Consider the following 25,413-nt stretch of genomic DNA (forward strand, 5'->3'; position numbering starts at 1 on the left):
GAATTCACTTTATCTGAGTGAGGTCATTTTCAACTCTGTTACACTCATTTCGTGCCTTTCTGCTTAGACGATGCTAGTCTGACTGGCTGGTGATGAGATTCAGAATTTATCCTCTTGGAGTCGTTGTCAGAGCTAAAAAAAAAAAAACATCCCTCAACAGAGGAGGAGGTGTGCGACACCACCTATCTCCCACTTACAATACCGTCCTTTCATCTCTACCCAGGAGACTCAAGAAGCCTAGCCTCCAAGAACAACAGTTGGTCACTAACGGCTCCAACGACTCTCATGACCACTGAATAATGAAGTCGAAACTAACACCCCCAACGACCATCGCTGCTAAACAAATGCAAATCAATAGCTCCGATGGCGACGGGCGCAGCTGGACATCGGAGCACAGGAGAACCACGCATATCAATAGCTCCAATAACGACGGGCGCGGCCAATCATCGGTACACAAAAGAGCCACTCATATCTATGGCTCGGTTAGTGACGGGCGTTGGTAAACATCGGGACACAAAGACCCATGGACATCTATAGCTCTGACGACTCCAAGAGGATAAATTCTGAGTTTCATCACCAGCCAGTCAGACTACCTTCGTCTAGTCAGAAAGGCACGAACTGATGAAGCCTCCTGGATGAGAGGTGAAACGTCTTCACGGATATATACCAAGTCCAGTTTCACTTGATTCAATTCCTTTGGATATACAAGCTGCTCCAAACAAATTGCCCCTAGCAGGATTAATAAAGTTGTTTGTATTGTACATTGTTACTATTCTTTTAGAAAATATTTGATACTAACACCAAAATAAAGAACAAACAAGTACTTGCAAAATTGTACCTGTATGGTGTGTAATTGTTTGTGCGTGAGCAGGCTACAGATTCACCAAGACCTGAGGAAGGAGCTGGCCAAGGTGAAAAACCTGGAGGGGCTTGCTGACATTAGCAAACAGCTGCGACTGCGCTGCCAGGTACTGGTGTTTTAATGACATTTGTTTAACCTAGAAAGATGTAAATGTAGCTGGTGTGTTACGCCTATTGATGGTGATTCTGCATTGTGTTCTGGCATTGTCATGATAAAGAGGCAGGAGGCAGTACTGGGTTTCTGTTTCTTAAGTAAAGTTCAGTGATTGTAAATACAATGCACAAAAGCATCAGCTGTGTGTGCGTGTGACAGACTTGGCTCCCCTATTGATCAGTTGGAAAAGGCTTTGATCCGCACGTGCACGCACACACCTATGTAGCCACACTGAACCCGTTCACACACACAAACCCCAAAACACACACAAGCAGGAGATTCAGACTCAAAAGGAGGGAAATAATGAAAGAGAATATTTTGGTGAAATACATAAACTGTTTATATTAACCTGTTACAGTCACCCTTACTGAATTTCACCGAAATCATCGTACAACAAAGTTTCACTTCAACACCAAGGCTCTATGATGACACTATTTACTTTTGCCTCTCTGGACCATTTAATGCAAAGATCTCCTCTTTGAGTTCAGTTAAAATATGATCTGTAGGGACTTCCGGTAAGATGGCGACTTGAATAGCAGCACAACTTTCTGCCTCTCGCAAGTTGGCTAAAATAAATCCTCTAAAACACTAAACTCGACGCAAAAAAAGGGGAAATGAGAAGAGGAGGTAATTCGAATAAAGGTAGCCGTACAGTCCAAAAGGGTAACGCACCAGATACACAGGGAGCGAAGAAACAGTCGGAGCAAGGTAATAGCAAACACGAGGTTGAAGAAGCTACAATGGCGGCGGACACAGCTGAGACCTTGCGTGCCAGATTAGCAGCTATCGCTAAAGAAATACAAGAATTCAAACAAGACCTACGAGGTGACTTTGCCAGCCTCAAAGATGAGTTGAAAAGGGAAGTGAAGGAAGAGATTGCTTGCTTCAGAGAAGAAATAACACAGAAGTTTGCAGAGAGCAACGGCGAAATACAGGCGCAGAAAGTGCACATGAGTGAAGCCCAGAAGCGCATAGCCGAGCTAGAGGAATGGCAGGCGGACTCGACAGAACTACTGATGGACATGTCGATCCAAACGCGCCAGATGTAAGAAAAAATAATGGACCTGGAAGGGAGGTCAAGGAGGAACAATATTCGAATCTTTCGTGTGCCAAAGGAAACGGAGGGAGGCTCCATTACCCAGTACGTGGAACAACTCTTGAATACTCAACTTGACTTAGAAGAAGGGACCAATCTCCAGATACAAAGAGCTCACAGAGCCCTCGCTCTGAAACCCCCTCCGACAGCTCCCCCCAGGTCAATAGTGGTGAACTTTCAACAGTTTGATATAAAAGAAATGATTCTCAAGAAAGCATGGAAAAAGAATAAGATAGAGATAGGGGACAAACGTATTTACTTTGATCACGATTACGCAGCTGAAGTGGTCCGGAAAAGAAAATCATATTTGGGCATTAAGAAAGTGCTCAAGGGTAAAGGAATTCGTTTCCAGACACCCCTCGCCAAAATAAGGATCCACTGGAACAACGGAACGAAGACATACGACAATGCCAGGGAAGCTGCGATGGACATGAAGACGAGAGGCTGCGACATCGAGATACCAGATGATGACACGGCAACCATGGCCACAGAGCAGGTGGAGGCGACTGGGACGCGAGCAGGGTGGCAACGAGTCCAAGGCGCGAAAGGAAGACGTGAAGCTGCACAACGAGCGAAAGAGAAGCTCCAGGCCTATCGGAGAAAGTAGGATGGGTATCGTTCTGACTGAGTTGAGCTCCATTACAAAAGGCTTTTTCATCACATGCCACGGAGAGAGGTAGGCCATATGGTTGCCAAACGTTGGACATGCCTAGACAAGGCTGTAGGCCTATCCCATGTGTTTTATATTTGTAGTTTTTTTGTTTGGAGCTCTGTGGGAATATATGGAAAAAGAGTATCAATATGTCTAGATGGTTCACACTACTAAAATAATGTCGCTGAATGTTAATGGTCTAAATATGTTAAAGAAGAGGGAAAAGGTTATGATTAAGCTAAAAAAGGAGGATGTACAAATCATATTCCTCCAAGAGACCCATTTAACACAGATAGAGCATTGGAAACTTAAGAAATATGGGTACAGACATTCGTATTATAGCTCCTACAAGGAAGGGCGCAGGAGAGGTGTTGCAATTTTAATATCAAACAAAACTCAATTCGATTATGATAGGGAGATTGGAGACAAGGAGGGGAGATATATTATAGTGAAGGGGAGGTTAGAGAACAAACCAGTGACATTGGTAAATATATACACCCCTCCTGAAAGTGATAAAAGATTTTTTAAATCTTTGTTTGATGAGATAGCAAACGAGTCAGAGCGGGTCTTAATTTGTGGGGGAGATTTGAATGTCGTTTTGAATCACAAAATGGATACGACCAGTATCAAAAGGACTAAAACACAGGTCACTCGATTTGTAAATATATCACTGGAAGACATGGGGGTGGATGATGTGTGGAGACAATTACACCCTCAGGAAAAAGACTATACACATTACTCAGCTGTACATAAAGTTCATTCAAGAATAGACTATTTCCTTATGAGCAAAGACGATATTTACAGAGTAAAGGAGTGTGGGATTGGAGGGGCGGATATCTCAGATCACAATCCAGTATATTTAGAAATTAATTTGAATTGTAGAAAGCGAAATACGGTTTGGAGGTTTAATGTGGGTCTACTGAATAGTGAGCAGAGTAAGATTATGTTAAAGATGGATATTCGGACATATCTAGAAGAAAACAGCAATGGGGAAGTAGACCCAACAATATTTTGGGATGCCATGAAGGCGGTCATCAGGGGAAAGTTAATAGCGCGTTCAGCATTGATCAAAAAGGCAAGATCAATTATATCCAGAAAGAATACGGACAGGTTAAGAGAAATGGAGAGGGAATACCAGACTGCGGGAAACCCCGTGGTGTTGGAGCAAATCAAATCGGCTAAGTCAGACATTAATAAAGAACTGTTAGATGAAGTTGAGAAAAAAAGCTTGTTTCTCAAACAAAGATATTATGAAACAGGCCCGCGCGCAACTAAACTGTTGGCAAAACGTATTCGCAAACAGCAAGCAGTTGGCCATATACATAAGATCAGAGACCCCCATTCAAATGAGTTAACGAATATACCAGAAAGCATAGAGGACATATTTTTGGGATTTTATAAAGAGTTATATTCACAACCCACACCTGCACCCGAAGCGGAAATTAATACCTTTTTGAATTCATTAGATTTACCCTCAATTGGACGGCTCCAAAATGACAAATTAACAGCTGACATCAAGATGGAAGAGGTGATAGATGCAATAAATTCTTTGACAAACAATAGAAGCCCGGGCAGCGATGGATACCCTGCAGAATGGTACAAAGTGTTTAGGGAAGAGCTGGCACCGATACTTCTGAGATCCTTCAATTGGACACTTCACAATAATAAGATACCACCATCATGGTCAGAGGCAATAATCACAGTCATTCCAAAACCGGAAAAGGATAAAGAATATTGTGGGAACTACAGACCTATTTCATTATTAAATGTAGATTATAAAATATATACGACAATTATCTCCAAAAGGTTAAACTCATTCATAGGTGATTTGATAGATTAAGATCAAACAGGATTCATGAGAGAAAGACAAACGTATGATAATATCAGAAGGACATTGCATATTGTTGATCAAGCGAGTAAGAGAAAACAAACTACACTATTAGTAAGTTTAGATGCAGAAAAAGCATTCGATTGGGTGTCTTGGAATTTTTTGTATGCAGTATTGGAACGACTAGGGTTCAGCAATAAGTCAATACAGTGCATTGAAACATTATATCAACAACCTAATGCTCGGATTAAAATAAACGGGAGTTTAACGAACAAGTTCATTTTGCAGAGGTCGACAAGACAAGGATGCTGTTTGTCTCCGACACTGTTCGCGTTATTCATTGAGCCTTTAGCGGAGGCCATTCGCCAAAATGAAGGAATTAACGGAGTGACAGTGAATGGCACTGTCCACAAGGTGGGGCTATTTGCTGATGATGTCATAGCCTATCTTGAGCAACCACATACATCACTCCCTCAACTAATGAAGCTACTAGAACTATATGGTCATTTATCTGGATATAAAATTAACATCTCAAAAACACAGGTGCTAGTTCTCAATTATACTCCAACCACAGAATCCAAGGGAAAATTTGACTTTAATTGGAATCTAAACAAAATCAAATATTTGGGAATTTACATTACCAAGGAATTGTCTAAATTACATAAAGCAAATTACGGCAAGATCAACGATGTGTTGCAAAAGGATATTGATAGATGGTCCACTCTGCCACTTGACTTCAGCTCAAGAATTGAGACAGTTAGAATGAATATTCTACCAAGGCTTCTTTATCTATTCCAATCGTTGCCTGTAGAGTTGACTCAAGCTCAATTTGATAGGTGGGATAGGACAATATCTAGATTTATTTGGGGAGGGAAGAAGCCCAGAGTAAGGTATGAAACTCTCCAACTCTCAAAGGAAAAGGGAGGTATGGGTTTATCAAATCTAAAAGAATATTCAGAGCTGCCCAGCTGAGATATGCTGTTGACTGGTGTAGGCAAGATTACATGGCCAAGTGGAAAGTCATGGAAAGGGAATATGGTGGGTACCCTATCCAGAATATTTTAGGGGATAAAGAAGTATACAAGAAAACAAAAACCCACATGGATTCAGTCACATTATTTACACTGGACTTATGGTTTAAATTGATTAAAATCAACAAATTACAAGATGAGATACAGTTATTGAGATGGGTAGCATATGATAGAGACTTTACTCCAGCGAGGCATGACACAGTTTTTAAACTGTGGGTTAACTGGGGAATCACAGCATGGTGCACTCTAGAGGAAAAAGGGGAGATGGAGAGTTTTCAGGGTATGAAAGACAAGTTTGATTTGGAGAATCATGACTTCTTTAGATATTTACAATTAAGGGATTATTACAACAAACGTATCAGGAGAGGACCCTCCATGGAACAGTGTGATTCAAATTATAATCAACGCATATAAAGGGAGAAAATCTAGGACTATATCTGTACTATATCAAGCTCTCACAACTAATAAACACTCAACTACATATATAAAAGAAAAATGGGAATTAGAATTTGGCACAGAAATTACAGAGGTGGACTGGCAGAATATGTGGAAAGTTCATCAATCCTCCACTAGTTCGCGGATATGGAGGGAATTCTCCTGGAAAAATCTGATACGTTTTTTTATTACACCAAAAATCAAAAATAGATACTCCAGCACCAAACTGTCATGCTGGAGGAAATGTGGAACAGAGGATGTAGACCACTCGCATATATTTTGGAAATGTAATAAGCTAGCGATGTTTTGGGAGATGCTTCACGATGTAATACAAAAGGTACTTGGATATGACTTCCCTAAGAGCTATATGACCCTCTATTTCTGTAATTTTAAAAACGACGATATAGGGCCAAGTGATAGATGTTTGGTTAAGATACTGCTGACTGCGGCTAAGAAGGCAATCACAAGAAAATGGTGCCAGGTGGACGCCCCCACACAAGGACAATGGATGGAAATAGTGGAAGACATTCATACAATGGAAAAACTGACTCATCGATTGAGACTTACAGTACCTCGGATGGAAGACCAGTGGAAGAAATGGACATGGTTTAAGGAGCAAACACGCGACAACATAATTCATGACAACACTTAAGACTGGAAAGTTAGACCCACAGGAAGCTCATGTAGTTCATTTTTTTGTGTGTTTTTTTGTTTGTTTGTTTTGAGTTGCCCCGTTGGGCTTGTGTGCAAGTAAATGTAGATAATTCAATGTTTACTTCTGAATACGGATGCCATGTTTGTATTGACCTAAAAACTTCAATAAAAACTAAAGTGATAAAAAAAAAGATCTGTAAAAAGATCAATAGGTGTTAGGAAGGTTGATCAGGCCTCCAACCCTTCAAGAACATAATGGTGAAGCCTACACCCCATTACACTTGGTCCCCTGGTACTATTGTCCGACACACTGTCTCAACTAAACACACATTCTGAATGCTTAATGATGTGACTTTAAAGCTTCCTATGCTATAGACTGGGCCTTGTATGGTGGCAACACACCCCATGCAATGGGTCTCTGAACCATATTTTTTTATGAGCTTGTTGACTGATCACCCTTCCCAGCTTTTATGACTTCTCTATCTCGAATCATAACTTGGTCAGAGTCATGTCTGGGCAAATTTCACTCTGGGCTGTCATGTCAGTGACCAGAAGTATGTCAGAGTCGATAAGAGGAACAGTCTGTGTCTCTTCAGAGTTCAACAGGAGAACTGACTAGAGTGGAGACTGTGTCAATCTGTGAGTCAGGTAAGGCAGGGGCAACATACGCATTGTCCATCCTATCCACTTCATCACAGTGGGTATTAGTTTAATCTGTGAGCTGTGAAACAAGCTTCTCTGCTACAGTGTCTCCCGTCAACATTGTGGTCTGAGTCAGACAGGACCCACAAAGATATCTGTGCCTGAGAGGACTCTTTCATCAGCCTACTAAGTCCATCGATCTCTTCCATGGACACTAAGACCACCAGCATCAGATGAGCTGTCAAAAGACTGACTCTCCAGTGGATCCCAGACAGGGAGGAAACTCACATCCAAAAGTAGGTTCTTGTGCATGACGTTGTACTGGCCAAAGACATCACTGATCTTGTCAATATGAGTTTTGGGGTTCCTGTCAACAACAGTATACAGCATGGGTTCCCACTTGTCAGCCAGTTTTTTCTTGCCCCATTCTCCTTTGTTGACAAGCAGCACTTGATCCTTAACATTTAGAGAGCTGCCCTAAGCTACTGTAGGGCTCCCGAATGAGGTGCCTGCTGATGGAAGAGGCGAAGGGGTCATGGCTGAGCACGTCTGTCACAGCCTTCCTCAGACCTGGAATGTAATTCAAGTTGAAGCTCTAGGACAACAATGTGGCCATCAATCTCTATTCATAGGCTTTAAGCTATGAACTTGATCAGTATATTGGTGAGTGGATTTTTGTCTGTCCATACTGTGGAGTTGTGTCCTTTCAACCAGTGACAGAGCTTTTCTGAGACACTCCACTTCAAGGCTTTGAACTCAAGAATATGGGCAGGATTTCTCTTATGTGACTTGCTAAGGGTTTTACTAGCAAAGGCAATGGGATGTGCCTTATGAGGGCCTTGAAAAATCAGTGTGAGCTAGCATAGCACAATTGAGAAGCTCACTCTTGAGCCTATGAAAGACTTTCTCACATGCAGGGCTCCGATCTGCAGTGGTCAACTTTCTGAAAATGCCAGCACTCCCCCCAGCCTGACCAGCCCATCATGTCCTCTTCTGGCCTTCTGTTAGAGCGAATAGAGGCTTGGTGATGGCTGAGCATCCAGGGATGAAGCTCTGATAGAAGAAGACCATGCCCAAGAAGGACTTAAAGAGATACTTGCATCAAAATCCTACTTTTCCTGTTGTTAATCGATGTAAGGTGTTTGGATGTGCTCAATTAGACAAATGGTAGCCCTAAAATCATATTTATGGCCAGACAAGAGATATCAGCGGTCGAGTAACTGATTTCGGCTTGGCGCAAATGTGGTAACTTGCCGCGTCATGAATTACCATTAGCATAGACGGCATGTCTGTAGCAGGATGCTATAAAAGCAGAGATGCACCCTTTTGGCTCCAAGGAATATGGTTGTATTAGCTGAGCAACATATTCGTGAGGCGAATAGTCAACTTCTCTAGTCCCTCTCTAGGCCCTCTCTAGTCTCCTCGATTCAGTTGCACCTCTCGCTACCAGAGCTAGGCGACTAAAGAGGCCTACACCCTGGTTTAATGATGAGACATGTGCTCTTAAGCGGACCTGCAGGAGACTGGAACGTAAATGGCGAAAATCAAAATTGGAAGCTTTTTACCTATCGTGGCACGAGTGTTTATTGAAATACAAGCGTGCTTTATCTACTGCAAAAACATCGTATCTCTCTCACTTAATAGATATTAATAAACATAACCCCAGATTTCTCTTTGACACTGTATCTAAACTTAATAAAAAGCAGTCGTCTATTAGCTGCTCACCATTCACAGCCCATGAATTTCTAGATTTTTTTCTGCAATAAGGTTGATGAGATCTTAAACAAAATTAGTTCTTCAACTCCATCTACTCCTGCAGATCCTGTCATACTAAATTCATATCTACACAATGAGTCACTGTCAGTTCCAGTTATTACAGCTTTTGAGACTATCTCACTTGATACTTTGACTAAGTTCGTGTCAGCTTCTAAACCAACTGCTTGCCTACTTGAACCCTTACCAGCAAAACTTTTTAAAGACCTCTGGCCTTTTCTTGGACCTACAATGCTAGACATCGTTAATTTATCTCTTACTACTGGCATTGTGCCCAGCAGTTTTAAGACAGCTGTGGTTAAACCTCTACTTAAAAAACCGCACCTTGATCCAGGGTCTCTTAATAACTATCGGCCAGTCTCTAATCTTCCATTCTTCTCTAAAGTGCTAGAGAGAGTGGTGTATCAACAACTTTTGACCCATATAAAAGAAAACGATCTATATGAACCTTTTCAGTCAGCTTTCAGGCCCTGTCACTCCACTGAAACTGCTCTGACCAGAGTGGTAAATGATCTTCTACTGGCTGTCGACTCTGATTCCACTTCTGTGCTTCTACTACTGGACCTCAGTGCAGCCTTTGACACCATTGATCACTGTATACTTTTAGATAGATTAAATTGTAATTTTGGTGTCTCTGGCTTAGCTCTCTCTTGGCTTAAGTCCTACTTATCTGGAAGAACACATTGTGTCTGCTATAATAATATTATATCAACATTTTCTGACATTAAATATGGTTTGCCTCAGGGAAAAACTGGATGTCACTTAACTTTCTGCTTTTAAATTCAGATAAAACCAAGATGCTACTCATTGGCCCTGCTAGACACAGACACCAATTTGATCAAGTAACGATGACAACTCTGTGGTTTCACAAAGTGTGGCAGCCAAAAATCTTGGTGTTACGTTTGATCCCAGCCTTTTCTTTGATAAGCACATTAAAGAAATCACCAAGACTGCCTTTTTTCACTTACGTAACATAGCTAAAATTCGGTCTTTTCTCTCCATGGCTGACGCAGAGACTCTAATACATGCATTTGTTTCATCCAGACTTGATTACTGTAATGTTCTGTTCTCAGGTCTGCCACATTCTAGTACTAAAAGTCTTCAGATGGTTCAGAATGCTGCTGCTAGAACCCTAACTAAAACTAGGAAATTTGACCATATTACACCAATTCTTGCCCCCCTTCATTGGCTTCCTATCCATGTTAGATCAGAATACAAGGTGCTTCTGCTGACTTATAAAATCCTAAATGGGCTTGGCCCATCCTACCTGTCTGACCTTACATGCCATCTCGAGCACTTGGTTCTCAAAATACAGGGCTCCTGTGTATACCCAAAGTTAAAAAGAAGTCAGCTGGTGGCAGGGCCTTTTCCTATGGGGCTCCATTGTTGTGGAATAACCTGCCTGCTGCCATCAGACTATCAGAGTCTGTTGAGTCCTTTAAATCCAAACTTAAAACTCATCTTTTTGCCTTAGTTTACAATTAGTTGCCTATAAGTTGAGTGCTTCACAACCTGTACTGGATGGCGGGTTGGTTTTCTGCCTCAATGAATTTACCAACCACTGTTCTGTCGATGAGATAATCGAGTATAGATTACAGAGTATAGATTATGATGAATTGATGACTTAATTGATTATGGCTAATGGCTATTGCAAACTGTTCTCTTCTCTAACATGTCTTTTCTCTCTCTCTGAATGATGTCTTCTCCTTTCTCTTTTTCTGTGTTTGAATGGTATCACGTGAGTCTCTCTTGCATGCATGTGCAGTCGGTTCTCCTGCCAGGTCTCCGTGGTGATGGTGGTCACCATTTGGATGCTGCCTGCCCTTCCACTCCTCACATAAGTTTTTCTTTTATTACATGTTGATGCTGGTCGCGTGGCTTGGGTCCTGGACTGCTCCGTTGGCATGTGGACACTGCTTGGCATCCTGTGCATCATGTTCTTCATAAATTTTATGTCCATTATAATTCTGTTATCCTCTTTCAATGTTGTATTATGTAAATTGCGTGAACACAACATCTATTGCACGCTGTCCGTCTTGGGAGAGAGATCCCTCCTCTGTTGCTCTCCCTGAGGTTTCTTCCTATTTTTTTCTCCCTGTTAAAGGGTTTTTTTTAGGGAGTTGTTCCTTATCCGATGAGAGGTTCTAAGGACAGGATGTTGTGTTGCTGTTAAGCCCACTGAGGCAAATTTGTAATTTGTGATATTGGGCTATACAAATAAAATTGATTTGATTTGATTTGATTTGAACTTCCACTGAGAAAGAGGAATCGTCTTCCACTTCCACATCCTCAACCTCAAAGCTGCCGTCGGTGGTCTCGTTGCTCGCCTTTTTTTTTTTTTTTTTGGTAAAGTGACGACAGAGCAGGAAGGGGGCTGTCACCAGTGAATTTCTTGTTTTTCTACAGCAAGCCATTTAGCCACAGCGTTTAGCCCACCCAGCCACACCCAGACGATCGCTCTGAATTTCAGTAGCCAATAGCTATGAAATCATAAAACCACACCTACCTTTCTTTGTATTTCAAACAATCTGTGTTAAAACTGTGCTTAGAAACAGCATGACAGTATCTCTTAAGTTTCTTCACAGAGGGAGTGCAACCATCCTCCTACATTAGGGCTTCTCTTGGCATGTGAGAAAATACATCCACCTTAGCTGGATCCACAGCAACTCCACTCTGGTTGATGACCGAGGAACTTGACTGACTTCTGCAGGAGATGACATTTCTTCAGGCTCAGCTTGAGATTACTGTCTCTCAGCTTTTGTAAAACCAACCAGAGCCTGCTAAGAGCTTCCTCTTCAGTGGGAGCAAAGACAAGGAGGTCGTCCAAATAGCACAGTCGACTGGTGAAGTTGAGGTTGCCGAAGTTGTTAAACATCATTTGCATAAAGGAAGCTGAACTGTTGCAAAGCCCTTGAGGCATGCTTTTGTACTCGTATATGCCAACAGGTGTTGTGAAAGCCATGTACTTTTTGTCCACTTCGCACATGGGGATGGATGTTATAAAACCCAAACATTAGGTCCATTGTGCTGAAGAAGGCAATGCCTCTGAGTGCTGCAAACAGTCTGCTTGGTGAGGGAGCGGGTGAGCATCTTTCAGAGTGCGTGCATTCAGTCATCTGAAGTTCATACAAATCCTCAGTCCACCTTCTTTCTTCCAGACCATGACGAGAGGAGATGCATAATCGCTGATGGATTTGTGGATGAGCTCCTTCTCCTACATGTCTGAGTACTTGCCGGAGCTGTTGGCAGTGGGCAGGGGGCACTCTCACGTACAGCATGCGGAATAGGCGGTCATCTTTCAGGTAAATGCAGTGTACAAATCATTCTGCTTCACCACAGTCAAATGGGTGTCTGGAGAAAATGTCCTCATACTCCTCAACAAGCTCTCTCTTAGGGCAGAGGCTGGCATGGCATGAGTCAGTGTCAGGGTCACTCAAACCCAGATTGGAGAGCCTGTCTTTGAAGTTAGCATCAGTGGCAGGTCGCCTGATGACCTGTTCTGGCGCTCTGTTCTTCATCTTACTGGAGTCCTGCTGGATGTCGAGGTCTTCCACTGCAAGACAAGGTGATACATCAGCGATCTTGTAATTGCACTTCAGAGTTATTGGTTTTGATGAAAGATTAGTCATCTTCATGGGCACCCACCTATCTCCTCCACATCGGTGTGATGACCTGTCCAACAAGGCCTGTCGCTCTGGTTATAGAGATGCAAGGCTTCACAAGGACTTTACTGGCTGGAGACACTGGTATATTGCAGGGCAGCCTGCCCCACACTAGGTGTTTATGCTGAGGGAGTAGTGTAGCTGTATGAGGCAGCTTCACAGTGCTGATCTTGTTGGGAACCTCATCTCCCTCCATCTGGTGACGCATGACATCATATCCAAGAAATGCTCATAAGAAGTGAATGCTTGTACCCTGCAGATATGCACCTCCAGTAGTCACTAAGGCCTTTCATGACGCACATTAGTTGTTTGGGGACGTTAGAGCCAATGATGAGCTCATCGCACTGACCCGGTAGTACTAAAAAAGGGATAATGCATTTTACTCCATAGATGTTCCGTGTCAAGGCATACATTTAGGGTAGGTCTGCTTTCCTCCATAGCCAACGAGCACAATTTGTTCCACTGGTCGAGGTTCTCCCACAGGAGCTCCAGCTTCTTTCAGTATGCATTCTGCCTCCTCTTTCAGAGTGCAAACCATGGATCCTGAATCTCTCATGCCCTTGAGTTCAACTTTGTCATTCATTGCAACCTGGGTATAGAAGTCACTGAATGCAGGCACCTCTGCTGATCCTCGAACCATGACTTGGTGTCCTTCTGAAATGGCTGAACAGGTATTAACATAGAGAAGCTCAAGATTTGGCTCATCTTCACTGAAGGGTTTTTGTTCACCTCCCACGTTGCCCCTGTCTGAGTGTGGGTGTTCTAGTTTTCCAAAGGCTGACTCCGACTGGCAGCAGCCTGACCCATTTGTCTCTGTCTATGACTGTTGCAATCCCTCTTCCAATGACCATGAGTGAAGCATGAGAGACATAGTTACGCTTTCCTGCAGTGCAGGAATGGCTGGTATCACCACAGACCCAGCAGTTACTTCTCTGAAAAGGCCTTGGATCAAACTGTTGTGTTGGGGCTGGTGCAGGGGCCGCAACCTGCACAAGAGATTGAGTATGCATACCATTCACATCAATGGCTAGAGTGAGGGCTGGAGCTGGTTGGCAATGAACTGACTCAAGACTGGACTGAGTAGCTGAAAGAGATGCTGACGACTGTGTAAAATGAGTGGTGGGCATTGGTACTGGATGGCAGGGATATTGATACCTGGAAGAGTAGAGTGAGCACAGTGGTCAGGACTGGAGTAAATTTGGCTGCTGTGGGTGAAAGCTGTGGAGTGAGGGCTGAGACTGGGGCCATGCTGAATGCTGCACAAGTGCCTCCTTTGGTCGTTCGGGGCGCCTGTTTGGGGGTAGGGGGGGACTGGCGGTATGGTGTGATCCTCCCACGTGCTTCATCCCCCTGGCAAAACGTCCCATTGTCAGGTGAAAAGAGCGGTTGGCGACTCCACATGAAGGCATGTGGTAGTCTGCAGCCGTCCCTGGCTCGGCAGAGGGTGTGGAGCAGCAACCGCGATGGCTCGGAAGAGTGGGGTAATTGGCCAAGTACAATAGGGGGAAAAAATATCCCACACAGCTGAAAGTGACCAACTTGGAATAAAGGTGAGTATGATGAGCTTCTCACAGCGATCAAGATGACGTCGATGCTTGCTGAATCCCGAAGGTCACAGCACCAATGCAGCTGGTGTGTTATGCCTATTGATGTGGATTCTACGTTGTATTCTGGCATTGTCATAATAGAGATTCAAGATTCAAGATTTAATTTGTCATTTCCATTATGTACCTGTGTAGGTAAAAAAAATAAAAAATAGTTTCTACCAGCCCACAGCAGTGCAACAGAAAAGATAAAAATATATATCTAAAATTTCTCTTAAAATGATACCAATAAAAACATAAAAACAGAGAACAAAACAATATTTCCCTGTATTTAGCTCTATCCATTCTTCCCTCAATTTGAACAAGGTTCCCAGTGACTGCAGATGAAAAGCTACCCTGTAACATTATGCTGCCGCTGCCATGCTTCACTATAAGGAGGGTGTTTTTTAGGGCATGAGTAATGTTAGGTTTGCGACATGCATAACGCTTTGAGTTTTTGCCAAAAAGCTCAACTTTCGTCTCATCTGACTACAAAACCTTTGCCCACATCCTAGCTGGGTCTCGCTCATGCTTGGTAGCAAACTCCAAGTGTACTTTTGTATGCATAGTTTTGAGCAATGGCTTCTTTCTTGCCACCCATACAGGCCAGATTTATGGAGAGCCTGTGATATGGTTGACTCATGCACATGTACTCCATTTTCAGCCACTGACCACTGGAGCTCCTTCAAAGTGATTGCAGGATCATCTGTGGCTTTCCTCACCAGCCCACATCTTGCTCGGACACTTGGCGTTGAGGGATGGCCTGTCCTACAAAGCGTCTGGGTGGTGTGATACAGCTTCCACTTCTGGCAATGGATCCAACAGTGTTCCATGGGACATCCAAACACTTGGATATTGTTTTGTAACTCTTTCCTGCCTTCTGTATTTTAATCACTTTGTCTCATACTTAAGTATTCTGAAGTACATACCTGTGGAGGCATGGAGATGTTTAGGAGAGATGGCAGTGGAGTTTTTATCCAGATTGTTTAACACAATCTTAGAAAGTGAGGGGATGCCTGAAGAGTGGAGGAGTATACTGGTACCAATTTTCAAGAATAAGGGCGATGTGTAGAACTGTAACAACTACCCAGCTAGCAATTTTTTGTTATTAAACCGTTCTGACAATGTTAGGAGAAAAATCTCAGAATGTTCTCTTAGTGTTTTCAGCAGAAAGTTTTCGTTGCGTCCACAGAACCTCCTAGGATAACATTCTGGGAACGTGTTATAGAAAAACGTGCTGTAATTTCAGACCTTAATAACATCCTGAAAACATTTTCAAAATGTTGCTTTGCAAATGTTCTTCCTTTGTTATCATGTAACATTGCAGGAATGTTTTAGCGGAAGAACATTCTATAATCTGTTGCTTCAACAACATACTTAAAACATCCTCAGAATGTTGCACCTGAAACGTTCTTCCTTTGTTAACATTTAAGGTTATAGGAACATTATTTGAAATGGTAAACATCCTTAAAATGTTCTTTGAACATTAGATGAAAACAACTTCTTTAAAACATAAGCAGAACCTGTAGGGAATGTTAGCCAATGTTGTGGGAACATTCCCTGCTAGCTGGGTACAGAGGTATAAAGTTGATCAGCCACAACATGAAGATATGGGAAAGAATAATAGAAGCTCAGTTAAGAGAAGAGGTGACGATCAGCAAGCAGCAGTATGGTTTCATGCCACAAAAGCACTTCAGATGTGATGTTTGCTTTGAGAATGTTGATTGAGAAGTATAGAGAAGGCCAGAAGGAGTTACATTGTGTCTTTGTGGATTTAGAGAAAGCATATGACAGGGTGTCCCGAGAGAGGAGGTGTGGTATTGTATGAGGAAGTCGGAAGTTGCAGAGAAGTATGTAGGAGTGGTGTAGGATATGTACGAGGAAAGTGTGACAGTGGTGAGGTGTGCGGTTGGAAAGACAGATGGGTTCAAGGTGGAGGTGGGATTAGATCAAGAGTCGGCTCTGAGCCCTTTCTTGTTTGCAATGGTGACTGACAGGTTGATGGAAGAAATCAGGCAGGATTCTCCGAGGACTATGATGTTTGCGGATGACATTGTGATCTGTAGTGAGAGTAGGTTGCAGGTGGATGAGAGCCTGGAGAGGTGGATGTATGCACTGAAGAGAAGAGGAATGAGAGGGAGGACAGTGGAATGGTGAAGATGCAAGAAGTAGAGGTGATGAAGGCGTATGAGTTTAAATACTTGGGGTCAAACTGTACAAAGTAACGGGGAGTGCAGGAGAGATGCGAAAAAGAGAGTGCAGGCAGGGTGGAGTGGGTAGAGAAGAGTATCAGGAGTGATTTGTGACAGAAGGGCACCAGCAAGAGTTAAAGGGAAGGTTTACAAAATGGTTGTGAGACCAGCTATGTTGGTCTGGAGACAGTGGCACTGACGAAAAGACAGGAGGCGGAGCTGGAGGTGGCAGAGTGACGAAGGAGGACATGATTAGGAATGAGTATATTAGAGGGACAGCTCAGATTGGACGGTTTTGAGACAAAGCAAGAGAGACAAGATTGAGATGGTTTAGACATGTGTGGAGGAGAGATGCTGGGTATATAGGGAGAAGGATGCTGAAAATGGAGCTGCCAGGGAAGAGAAAAAGAGGAGGTTTATGGATGTGGTGTGGGAAGACATGCAAGGTGGCTGGTGTGACAGAGGAAGATGCAGAGGACAGGAAGAGATGGAAATGGATGATCCGCTATGGCGACCCCTAACGGGAACATCCAAATGTAGTAGTAGTCTCTTGCTTCAGTATTCTGCTCCTTTGTCTTCATTTTCTGATGGAGATCACGCCTGTCTAATGAATTTTACAGAGTGATTTTTATACCCATAAGTGAGACCGTTACTTTAATATCTTACAGGTGCACTTTAATTACAGTGCATCCGGAAAGTATTCACACCCCTTCACTTTCCCCACATTTTGTTATGTTACAGCCTTATTCCAAAATGGATTAAATTCCTTTTTTTTTCTCATCAGTCTACACACAATACCCCATGATGACAAAGTGAAAAAGGTTTTGTAGAAATTTTTGCAAATTTATTAAAAATAAAAAACTGAAATATTGCATGTACATAAGTATTCACACCCTTTGCTATGACACTAAACATTGAGCTCAGGTTCATCCTGTTACCACTGATCATCCTTGAGATGTTTCTACATCTTGATGGGAGTCCACCTGTAGAAAGGCACACACCTGTCTATATAAGGTCCCACTGTTGACAGTGCATGTCAGAGCAGAAACCAAGCCATAAGGTCAAAGGAATTGTCTGTGGACCTCCGAGACAGGATTGTATCGAGGCACAGATCTGGGGAAGGGTACAAAAAATGTCTACAGCTTTGAAGGTCCCGAAGAGCACAGTGGTCTCCATCATTCGTAAATGGAAGAAGTTTGGATCCACCAGGACTCGTCCTAGAGCTGGCCGCCCAGCCAAACTCAGCAATCGGGGGAGAAGGGCCTTGGTCAGGGAGGTGACCAAGAACCCGATGGTCACTCTGACAGAGCTCCAGCATTCCTCTGTGGAGATGGGAGAACCTCCCAGAAGGGCAACCATCTCTGCAGCACTCCACCAGTCAGGCCTTTATGGTAGAGTGGCCAGACGGAAGCCTCTGCTCAGTAAAAGGCACATGACAGCCCGCTTGGAGTTTGCCAGAAAGCACCTAATGGACTCAGATCATGAGAAACAAGATTCTCTGGTCTGATGAAACCAAGGTTGAACTCTTTGGCCTGAATGCCAAATGTCACGTCTGGAGGATACCAGGCACCTCTCATCATCTTGCTAATACCATCCCTACAGTGAAGCATGGTGGTGGCAGCATCATGCTGTGGGGATGTTTTTCAGCGGCAGGAACTAGGGGACTAGTCAGGATCGAGGGAAAGATGAATGGAGCAAAGTACAGAGAGATCCTTGATGTACACCTGCTCCAGAGCGCTCAGGACCTCAGACTGGGGCGAAGGTTTACCTTTCAACACGACAACGACCCTAAGCACACAGCCAAGACAACGAAGGTGTGGCTTCGGGACAAGTCTGTGAATGTCCTTGAGTGGCCCAGCCAGAGCCCAGGCTTGAACCCCATTGAACATCTCTGGAAGACCTGAAAATAGCTGTGCAGTGATGCACCCCATCTAACCTTACAGAGCTCGAGAGGATCTGCAGAGAAGAATGAGAGAAATACCCCAAATATAGGTGTGCCAAGCTTGTAGCTTCATACCCAAGAAGACTTGAGGCTGTAACCGCTGCCAAGGGTGCCTCAACCAAGTACTGAGTAAAGGGTGTGAATACTTATGTACATGCAATATTTCAGTTTTTTATTTTTAATAAATTTGCAAAAATTTCTACAAAATTTTTTTCACTTTGTCATTATGGGGTATTGTATGCAGATTGATGAGAAAAAAAAGGAATTTAATCCATTTTGGAATCAGGCTGTAACATAACAAAATGTGGGGAAAGTGAAGGGGTGTGAAAACTTTCCAGATGCACTGTATAACCAGTTGTGTTTATCTGAGTTTGTTTTAGGAATAATTTTGTTATTTGTGCAAACTTGGAGCTTTCAGAGCAGAAGGAGTTGAATACTTCTGCAAGCACTATATTTTACTTTTTAATTTATTAATAAAAATTCAGTAAAACATAACTTATTTTGGCTTGGAAACATGCTTTTAGAGCTTATGGTTTCACAAAAATAATATTGTTCAGGAACAGATGTGCGTGTCTTTTATAATACAGAAATTAGTGATGACTGTCAAGGGGGTTGAATACTTTTCCAAGGCACTGTAACATAAAGATCTAATTCAAATGTTGGCAAACAACTACAAATGAAATCAGTATTTTCTCTGCATAGGAAAATTCATGATGTCTGCCAACACCCCTGCTTGCTGCACACAATTGGGAAAAAAAATGAACATCAGCAAAAATGATCCACTTAAGCCCTGAACACACCAGAAGCCGAGCACTCACAAAACATTTGCAGAACAGCTCACACAGAACGGTTAACTGATGAGACTGAAGCTGCAAGCCTGTTATTATTTGCAAGCCTGATATGTCCACCTTGAACATTACAAATGAATTGGCCACCACCTGTAGACACAGGAAAAAATATCTGCTTTGCAATTACAAGTAAACCAATGTCTTTATTATCCCCCCCCCCAATTAGATGATACACGTGACATTTATTAGATGTTATATTTTTGTATTTTAACTGTCTGCCCTTCCAACTGTGCCCCAGCACCACTCCACTATATGATATACACTACCGTTCAAAAGTTTGGGATCACATTGAAATGTCCATATTTTTGAAGGAAAAGCACTGTACTGTTCAATGAAGATAACTTTAAACTAGTCTTAACTTTAAAGAAATACACTCTATACATTGCTAATGTGGTAAATGACTATTCTAGCTGCAAATGTCTGGTTTTTGGTGCAATATCTACATAGGTGTATAGAGGCCCATTTCAAGCAACTATCACTCCAGGGTTCTAATGGTACAATGTGTTTGCTCATTGGCTCAGAAGGCTAATTGATGATTAGAAACCCCTTGTGCAATCATGTCCACACATCTGAAAACAGTTTAGCTCGTTACAGAAGCTACAAAACTGACCTTCCTTTGAGCAGATTGAGTTTCTGGAGCATCACATTTGTGGGGTCAATTAAACGCTCAAAATGGCCAGAAAAAGATAACTTTCATCTGAAACTCGACAGTCTATTCTTGTTCTTAGAAATGAAGGCTATTCCATGCGAGAAATTGCTAAGAAATTGAAGATTTCCTACACCGGTGTGTACTACTCCCTTCAGAGGACAGCACAAACAGGCTCTAACCAGAGTAGAAAAAGAAGTGGGAGGCCGCGTTGCACAACTGAGCAAGAAGATAAGTACATTAGAGTCTCTAGTTTGAGAAACAGACGCCTCACAGGTCCCCAACTGGCATCTTCATTAAATAGTACCCGCAAAACACCAGTGTCAACATCTACAGTGAAGAGGCGGCTGCGGGATTCTGGGCTTCAGGGCAGAGTGGCAAAGAAAAAGCCATATCTGAGACTGACCAATAAAAGAAAAAGATTAAGATGGGCAAAAGAACACAGACATTGGACAGAGGAAGACTGGAAAAAAGTGTTGTGGACGGATGAATCCAAGTTTGAGGTGTTTGGATCACAAAGAAGAACGTTTGTGAGACGCAGAACAAATGAAAAGATGCTGGAAGAATGCCTGACGCCATCTGTTAAGCATGGTGGAGGTAATGTGATGGTCTGGGGTTGCTTTGGTGCTGGTAAGGTGGGAGATTTGTACAGGGTAAAAGGGATTCTGAATAAGGAAGGCTATCACTCCATTTTGCAACGCCATGCCATACCCAGTGGACAGCGCTTGATTGGAGCCAATTTCATCCTACAACAGGACAATGACCCTAAACACACCTCCAAATTGTGCAAGAACTATTTAGAGCAGAAGCAGGCAGCTGGTATTCTATCGGTAATGGAGTGGCCAGCGCAGTCACCAGATCTGAACCCCATTGAGCTGTTGTGGGAGCAGCTTGACCGTATGGTACGCAAGAAGTGCCAATCCAACTTGTGGGAGCTGCTTCTGGAAGCGTGGGGTGCAATTTCTCCAGATTACCTCAACAAATTAACAGCTAGAATGCCAAAGGTCTGCAATGCTGTAATTGCTGCAAATGGAGGATTCTTTGACGAAAGCAAAGTTTGATGTAAAAGAAATCTTATTTCAAATACAAATCATTATTTCTAACCTTGTCAATGTCTTGACTCTATTTTCTATTCATTTCACAACATATGATGGTGAATAAGTGTGACTTTTCATGGAAAACACAAAATTGTTTGGGTGATCCCAAACTTTTGAACGGTAGTGTATATGAAAGTACCCCATTTGATGTTATCTTGTTATATTTTAAATGTATGCTTTTTTAACAGTGCCCTTGCCCTTAATCCTTGCTCTTTCAAAACAAGCCCCAACCCCTACCTCGTTGATTGTAATGTTTTCTATCCCCCCATTGGTTGCTGTCCACTGTAACTAGGGGCATCACGCGGGGCAACGTAGTATTTCTTGAATGTGTTTTTTCTTTGTTGTTTAATCACACTGGCAGCTGATGCACAGCGTGACACACAAAACAAGCCTGTACTAAGTTTTTTTTCCTACATCTATCTTAATATTCCGCTCCCCATTTGTTGAGCCCTTTTATCAACAACATTGATGGTTTCCGAGAAAAAACGCTAAAAATATAAATATATATATATATAGTGTGTGTGTGTGTGTGTGTGTGTGTGTGTGTGTGTGTGTGTGTGTACAGCTTCCACTCACATATTATCTGATGTACATACAGGAAGAAATAGCCAAAGGAAAGGAGTTGGGCGAGATGCAGGAGAATGACCTTCCCTTTCCTCACTGGATCTGCCAGCCATATGTTAGGCCAGCGTGAGTAACCACTCCCTGTTTAGTTTCTTTTTTTAGATATATATTTTTAATGACGTTAGCATTTGCTTTAGATAATCTTAAAATAGCCTCCTCAACACCTTTTAGCAGCTACTGAAATTGTAGACACATGCTCTCTGAGAATTTGCTTGCACATTTCTCTTGTTTCATGTTCTCATGAATGACGCAGGGTTAGTATTCATAACCTGGTTTATTAACCAACACGACGAGGATGCAATAAGATGACATACGTGTAGCTGGCATCCAGCACTATCGCCTTGCGGGCCCTCGCCCAGTAACCTGTATAACTGAGTGTTCCTCAGTATGGTGTCTGCAGTGGCTCAGTAAACATCAGCAATAACACAGTCACTGATCTACATCCTCCTTTCTTAGCTCATGCTCATACCATAATAAAACCATGTTGTCAATTATCAATACTTGCTGAATAACATATATTGAACAAACCTTCAAATAACATACATTAAATAACTGTTCAATAATCACAGAGTGAGAATTATCAAATGCAAAGAAAACAATTTGCCCTTAATGAATAATATGAAAATAGTTGTCTTAGCAAAGCATATAGTTATACTTTAACACAAAATGAGGTCTTTTATATGTGAAGATACCTGAAACGAAACCCAAAGACCTCAATGTCAGCTCTTAGCAAATCAGAGAATTAACTTAAATGATATAACCTTCAAAATTTTGAGCTGACAAATTGATTCAATCTTTATACTTAGGATCTGGCTTGCTGACACAACCATAGCGTGTTGTGTACAGACTTCCAGTTGTCTTAACAGGTAGCACAGCTGTAGGTGTGTTCATATGTGACTGTTCAGTGTCCAGCGTGTTGTGTGACACTTTTGTTGGAGTGTGCTGGTTGTTAAGTTCATGTCCACCGTCCTGACATTCACTGTCGTCTGGGTAGTGCTGTGCTGGAGCAGGCTCGACAACCGGCAGAATGTGGCGCCTATTTCTCCTGTACAGCTTTCCTTCTGAGTGAATGAGATAGGATCTGGGCTCCTTGCAGATCTCCTTTACCATGCCTGTTCGATTGTAGCCTTGAGGGGTCTGCATTCTGATAACTTGTCCTTCCATCAATGGTTGAAGAGGTCGGCTCGTTCTGTCATAGTATAACTTCTGTGTCAGTCTTTTGTTAAGAAGCTGAGCCTTTACCTCCAGTGGCTTGTACACCTCTGGTTCAAGCAGCTTTCTTGAGACTGGCAAAGTGGTGCGTGTTTGCCTTGACATCAGTCTTTGTGCAGGGGATCCAAGTTTTGTGTCACGTGGTACATTTCTGAGATTTAACAGATTGAGAAAGACATCACTTCCATCTCTATGAGACTTTTCCATGAGCTGTTTTGCACTGAGAACAGCCCTCTCAGCTAAACCATTAGATTGAGGATACTCTGGGCTGCTCGTGACATGAGTGAAGTCCCAATGTGTAGCAAAGTCCTTAAAGCGCTGACTTGTGAACTGTCTACCATTGTCAGTTAGGAGTGTGTGTGGTGCCTCATGAACTGAGAAATGTCTTTTGAGTTTGGTAATGACTGTTGCCGATGTAGCATCACGGAGCAGATCAATATCATACCAGCCTGAATATGAGTCTACCAAAACTAGGTACAGCTGATTACGCCACTCAAAGATGTCTGTTGCTACAGTGGACCAGGGAAGATCTGGCACCGGGTGTAGCTGGAGTGGTTCTTTCTGCAGTGTTAGGCCATCAACATAGAATTTATCATCAGCAATACTATCAGCTTGGTCAGGTTCAATCTGGTGAACAGCTCTCCTGAATTTTAGCTTGTTGTGGTCCTGTTGTACAGATCTACAACATATTTTAAAGTGATTCCATTTTTTACAGACGTTGCACTGTTGACCAAAAGCTGGGCATTTGTCTCTCCTGGCTGCATGACTGCCTCCACAGTTGTTGCAGTTAGCAATGCTCTGTTTGACATATTTTTACAGATTGATTGTCCACTTTGTCTCTATCATGCTTTTTTATTCTCATGAATTTAGGTTGGACTGCATCAACATTTGTAGCATAATGCTGTTGAGGCTAGTGTCTTGTTGTGCTCTTCCGTCATCTCATGTATTTGACAGACAGAGACTGCTTTGGCTAGCGTCAAGTCACTATCACGCAATAGCACTTTCCTCAGATTGTCATTATTTATGCCACAGACAAATCTGTCCCGAATGAGCTCTTCACATAGATCTCCAAAGTTGCAGCTTTTTACTTTTATTCTCAAGTCACTGACATGATTCAATGGACTCACCAGCCCTCTTATTGCGTGTGTTGAACTTGTGTCTTTCCATTGTAATGTTGGACCGTGGGCTGCATATCTCACGAAACTTTCTTGTCAGGCATTCGGGATCCTCCTTGGATTCAGCGGGAACCAGGACTTGTCCTCCCTCGCCGGGCGCTCTCACTTCTGCTGCATACACAAAAGACTGTTCGCGTTCAATGGCCCCTGGTCCTGCTAACTTGAGGAGAATGTATGCACGGGTGCGGGCTGGCTTGTCAGAGTGTGCCGCCGTGACGAAAATGTCATATTCCTGTTCAAAGATCCGCCAGTTTTCACTGATGTCGCCATCAAAGACGAGAGGGTCGGGCCGCCGAAATCCGTCCGCCATGTTCGCTGATTAGCTCCGTAGGCTAGGTGGCTCCGTTGTCCTCGCTAGAAAAAATAAAAAGTATCGGCCGAAAAAATGTGCGTGAAAGTTCCAAAATCTTCCGCTTCTGACACCATGTTTCGTGTTCTCGTGAATGACGCAGGGTTAGTATTCATAACCTGGTTTATTAACCAACACGACGAGGATGCAATAAGACGACATACATGTAGCTGGCATCCAGCACTATCGCCTTGCGGGCCCTCGACCAGTAACCTGTATAACTGAGTGTTCCTCGGTACGGTGTCTGCAGTGGCTCAATAAACATCAGCAATAACACAGTCACTGATCTACATCTCTGGAAGACACCATCTGCAAACCCTTTTGCCAAGAGTATTGTGAACTTTTGAACGTGTGGGCCGTTGGAACGTAAGGTCATTACCCCTCATCCCAGGTAATGACCTCCTCTTCCCATCATAAGATCCTGAAAGAGGCCGTGATTAGACGCTGTCGAAGTCTTCCGTGCCCCGAGCTGGCAGAGAAATCTATTCTCAGTGCTGATGTCACTGCCTCGTCACAACACTTGTTTTCTCGGATATCACATCCCCAGTAGCGATTTCAACACACAGTGTGCATCGTGTACACCCACACCCACAGCCAACATCCCCTTTTCCCCCCAGCCATATTAATAATTGGGGATATCATAATCAGGAACATCCGTTTTCTCAACGCAGCCACTCACTGTTTCCCTGGAGCCACAGTCCCTGATACGCTGAATAAACTCCCGGGGTTGAGCCGCTCAGTCTCGTCATCCACCAGTCGAGTGATCATTCATGTCAGGACAAACGATGCAGCTCATTAACAATCTGAATTAACCAAAAAGGATTTTATTGACCTTTTCAGCTTTTTAAGTCCTTCTGGAAAGTCCTTTTTTTTCATTTCAGGTCCTATTCCAACACTGGCCCGTGGAGTAGGGCATTTCAGCAAAATCCTCTTCCTGCACACGTGGCTAATCTCAAC

The 25,413-nt window shown here is 42.9% G+C and overlaps 1 protein-coding gene across 2 annotated transcripts in view; it reads left to right on the top strand.

Annotated features, from left to right (window-relative positions):
- The window catches only part of dus1l (dihydrouridine synthase 1-like (S. cerevisiae)), a 199,516-nt gene that overhangs the window by 131,413 nt on the left and 42,690 nt on the right, over positions 1 to 25,413 (top strand). For both annotated transcript variants that reach the window (XM_056287527.1, XM_056287528.1), the window contains exons 9-10: positions 872 to 968; positions 21,695 to 21,786. In XM_056287527.1, coding sequence (XP_056143502.1) covers positions 872 to 968; positions 21,695 to 21,786 — 189 coding nt within the window. The remainder of the gene's footprint in view (positions 1 to 871; positions 969 to 21,694; positions 21,787 to 25,413) is intronic.

This window comes from Lampris incognitus, chromosome 10 (assembly GCF_029633865.1).
Source record: "Lampris incognitus isolate fLamInc1 chromosome 10, fLamInc1.hap2, whole genome shotgun sequence".
Taxonomy (NCBI): Eukaryota; Metazoa; Chordata; class Actinopteri; order Lampriformes; family Lampridae; genus Lampris; species Lampris incognitus.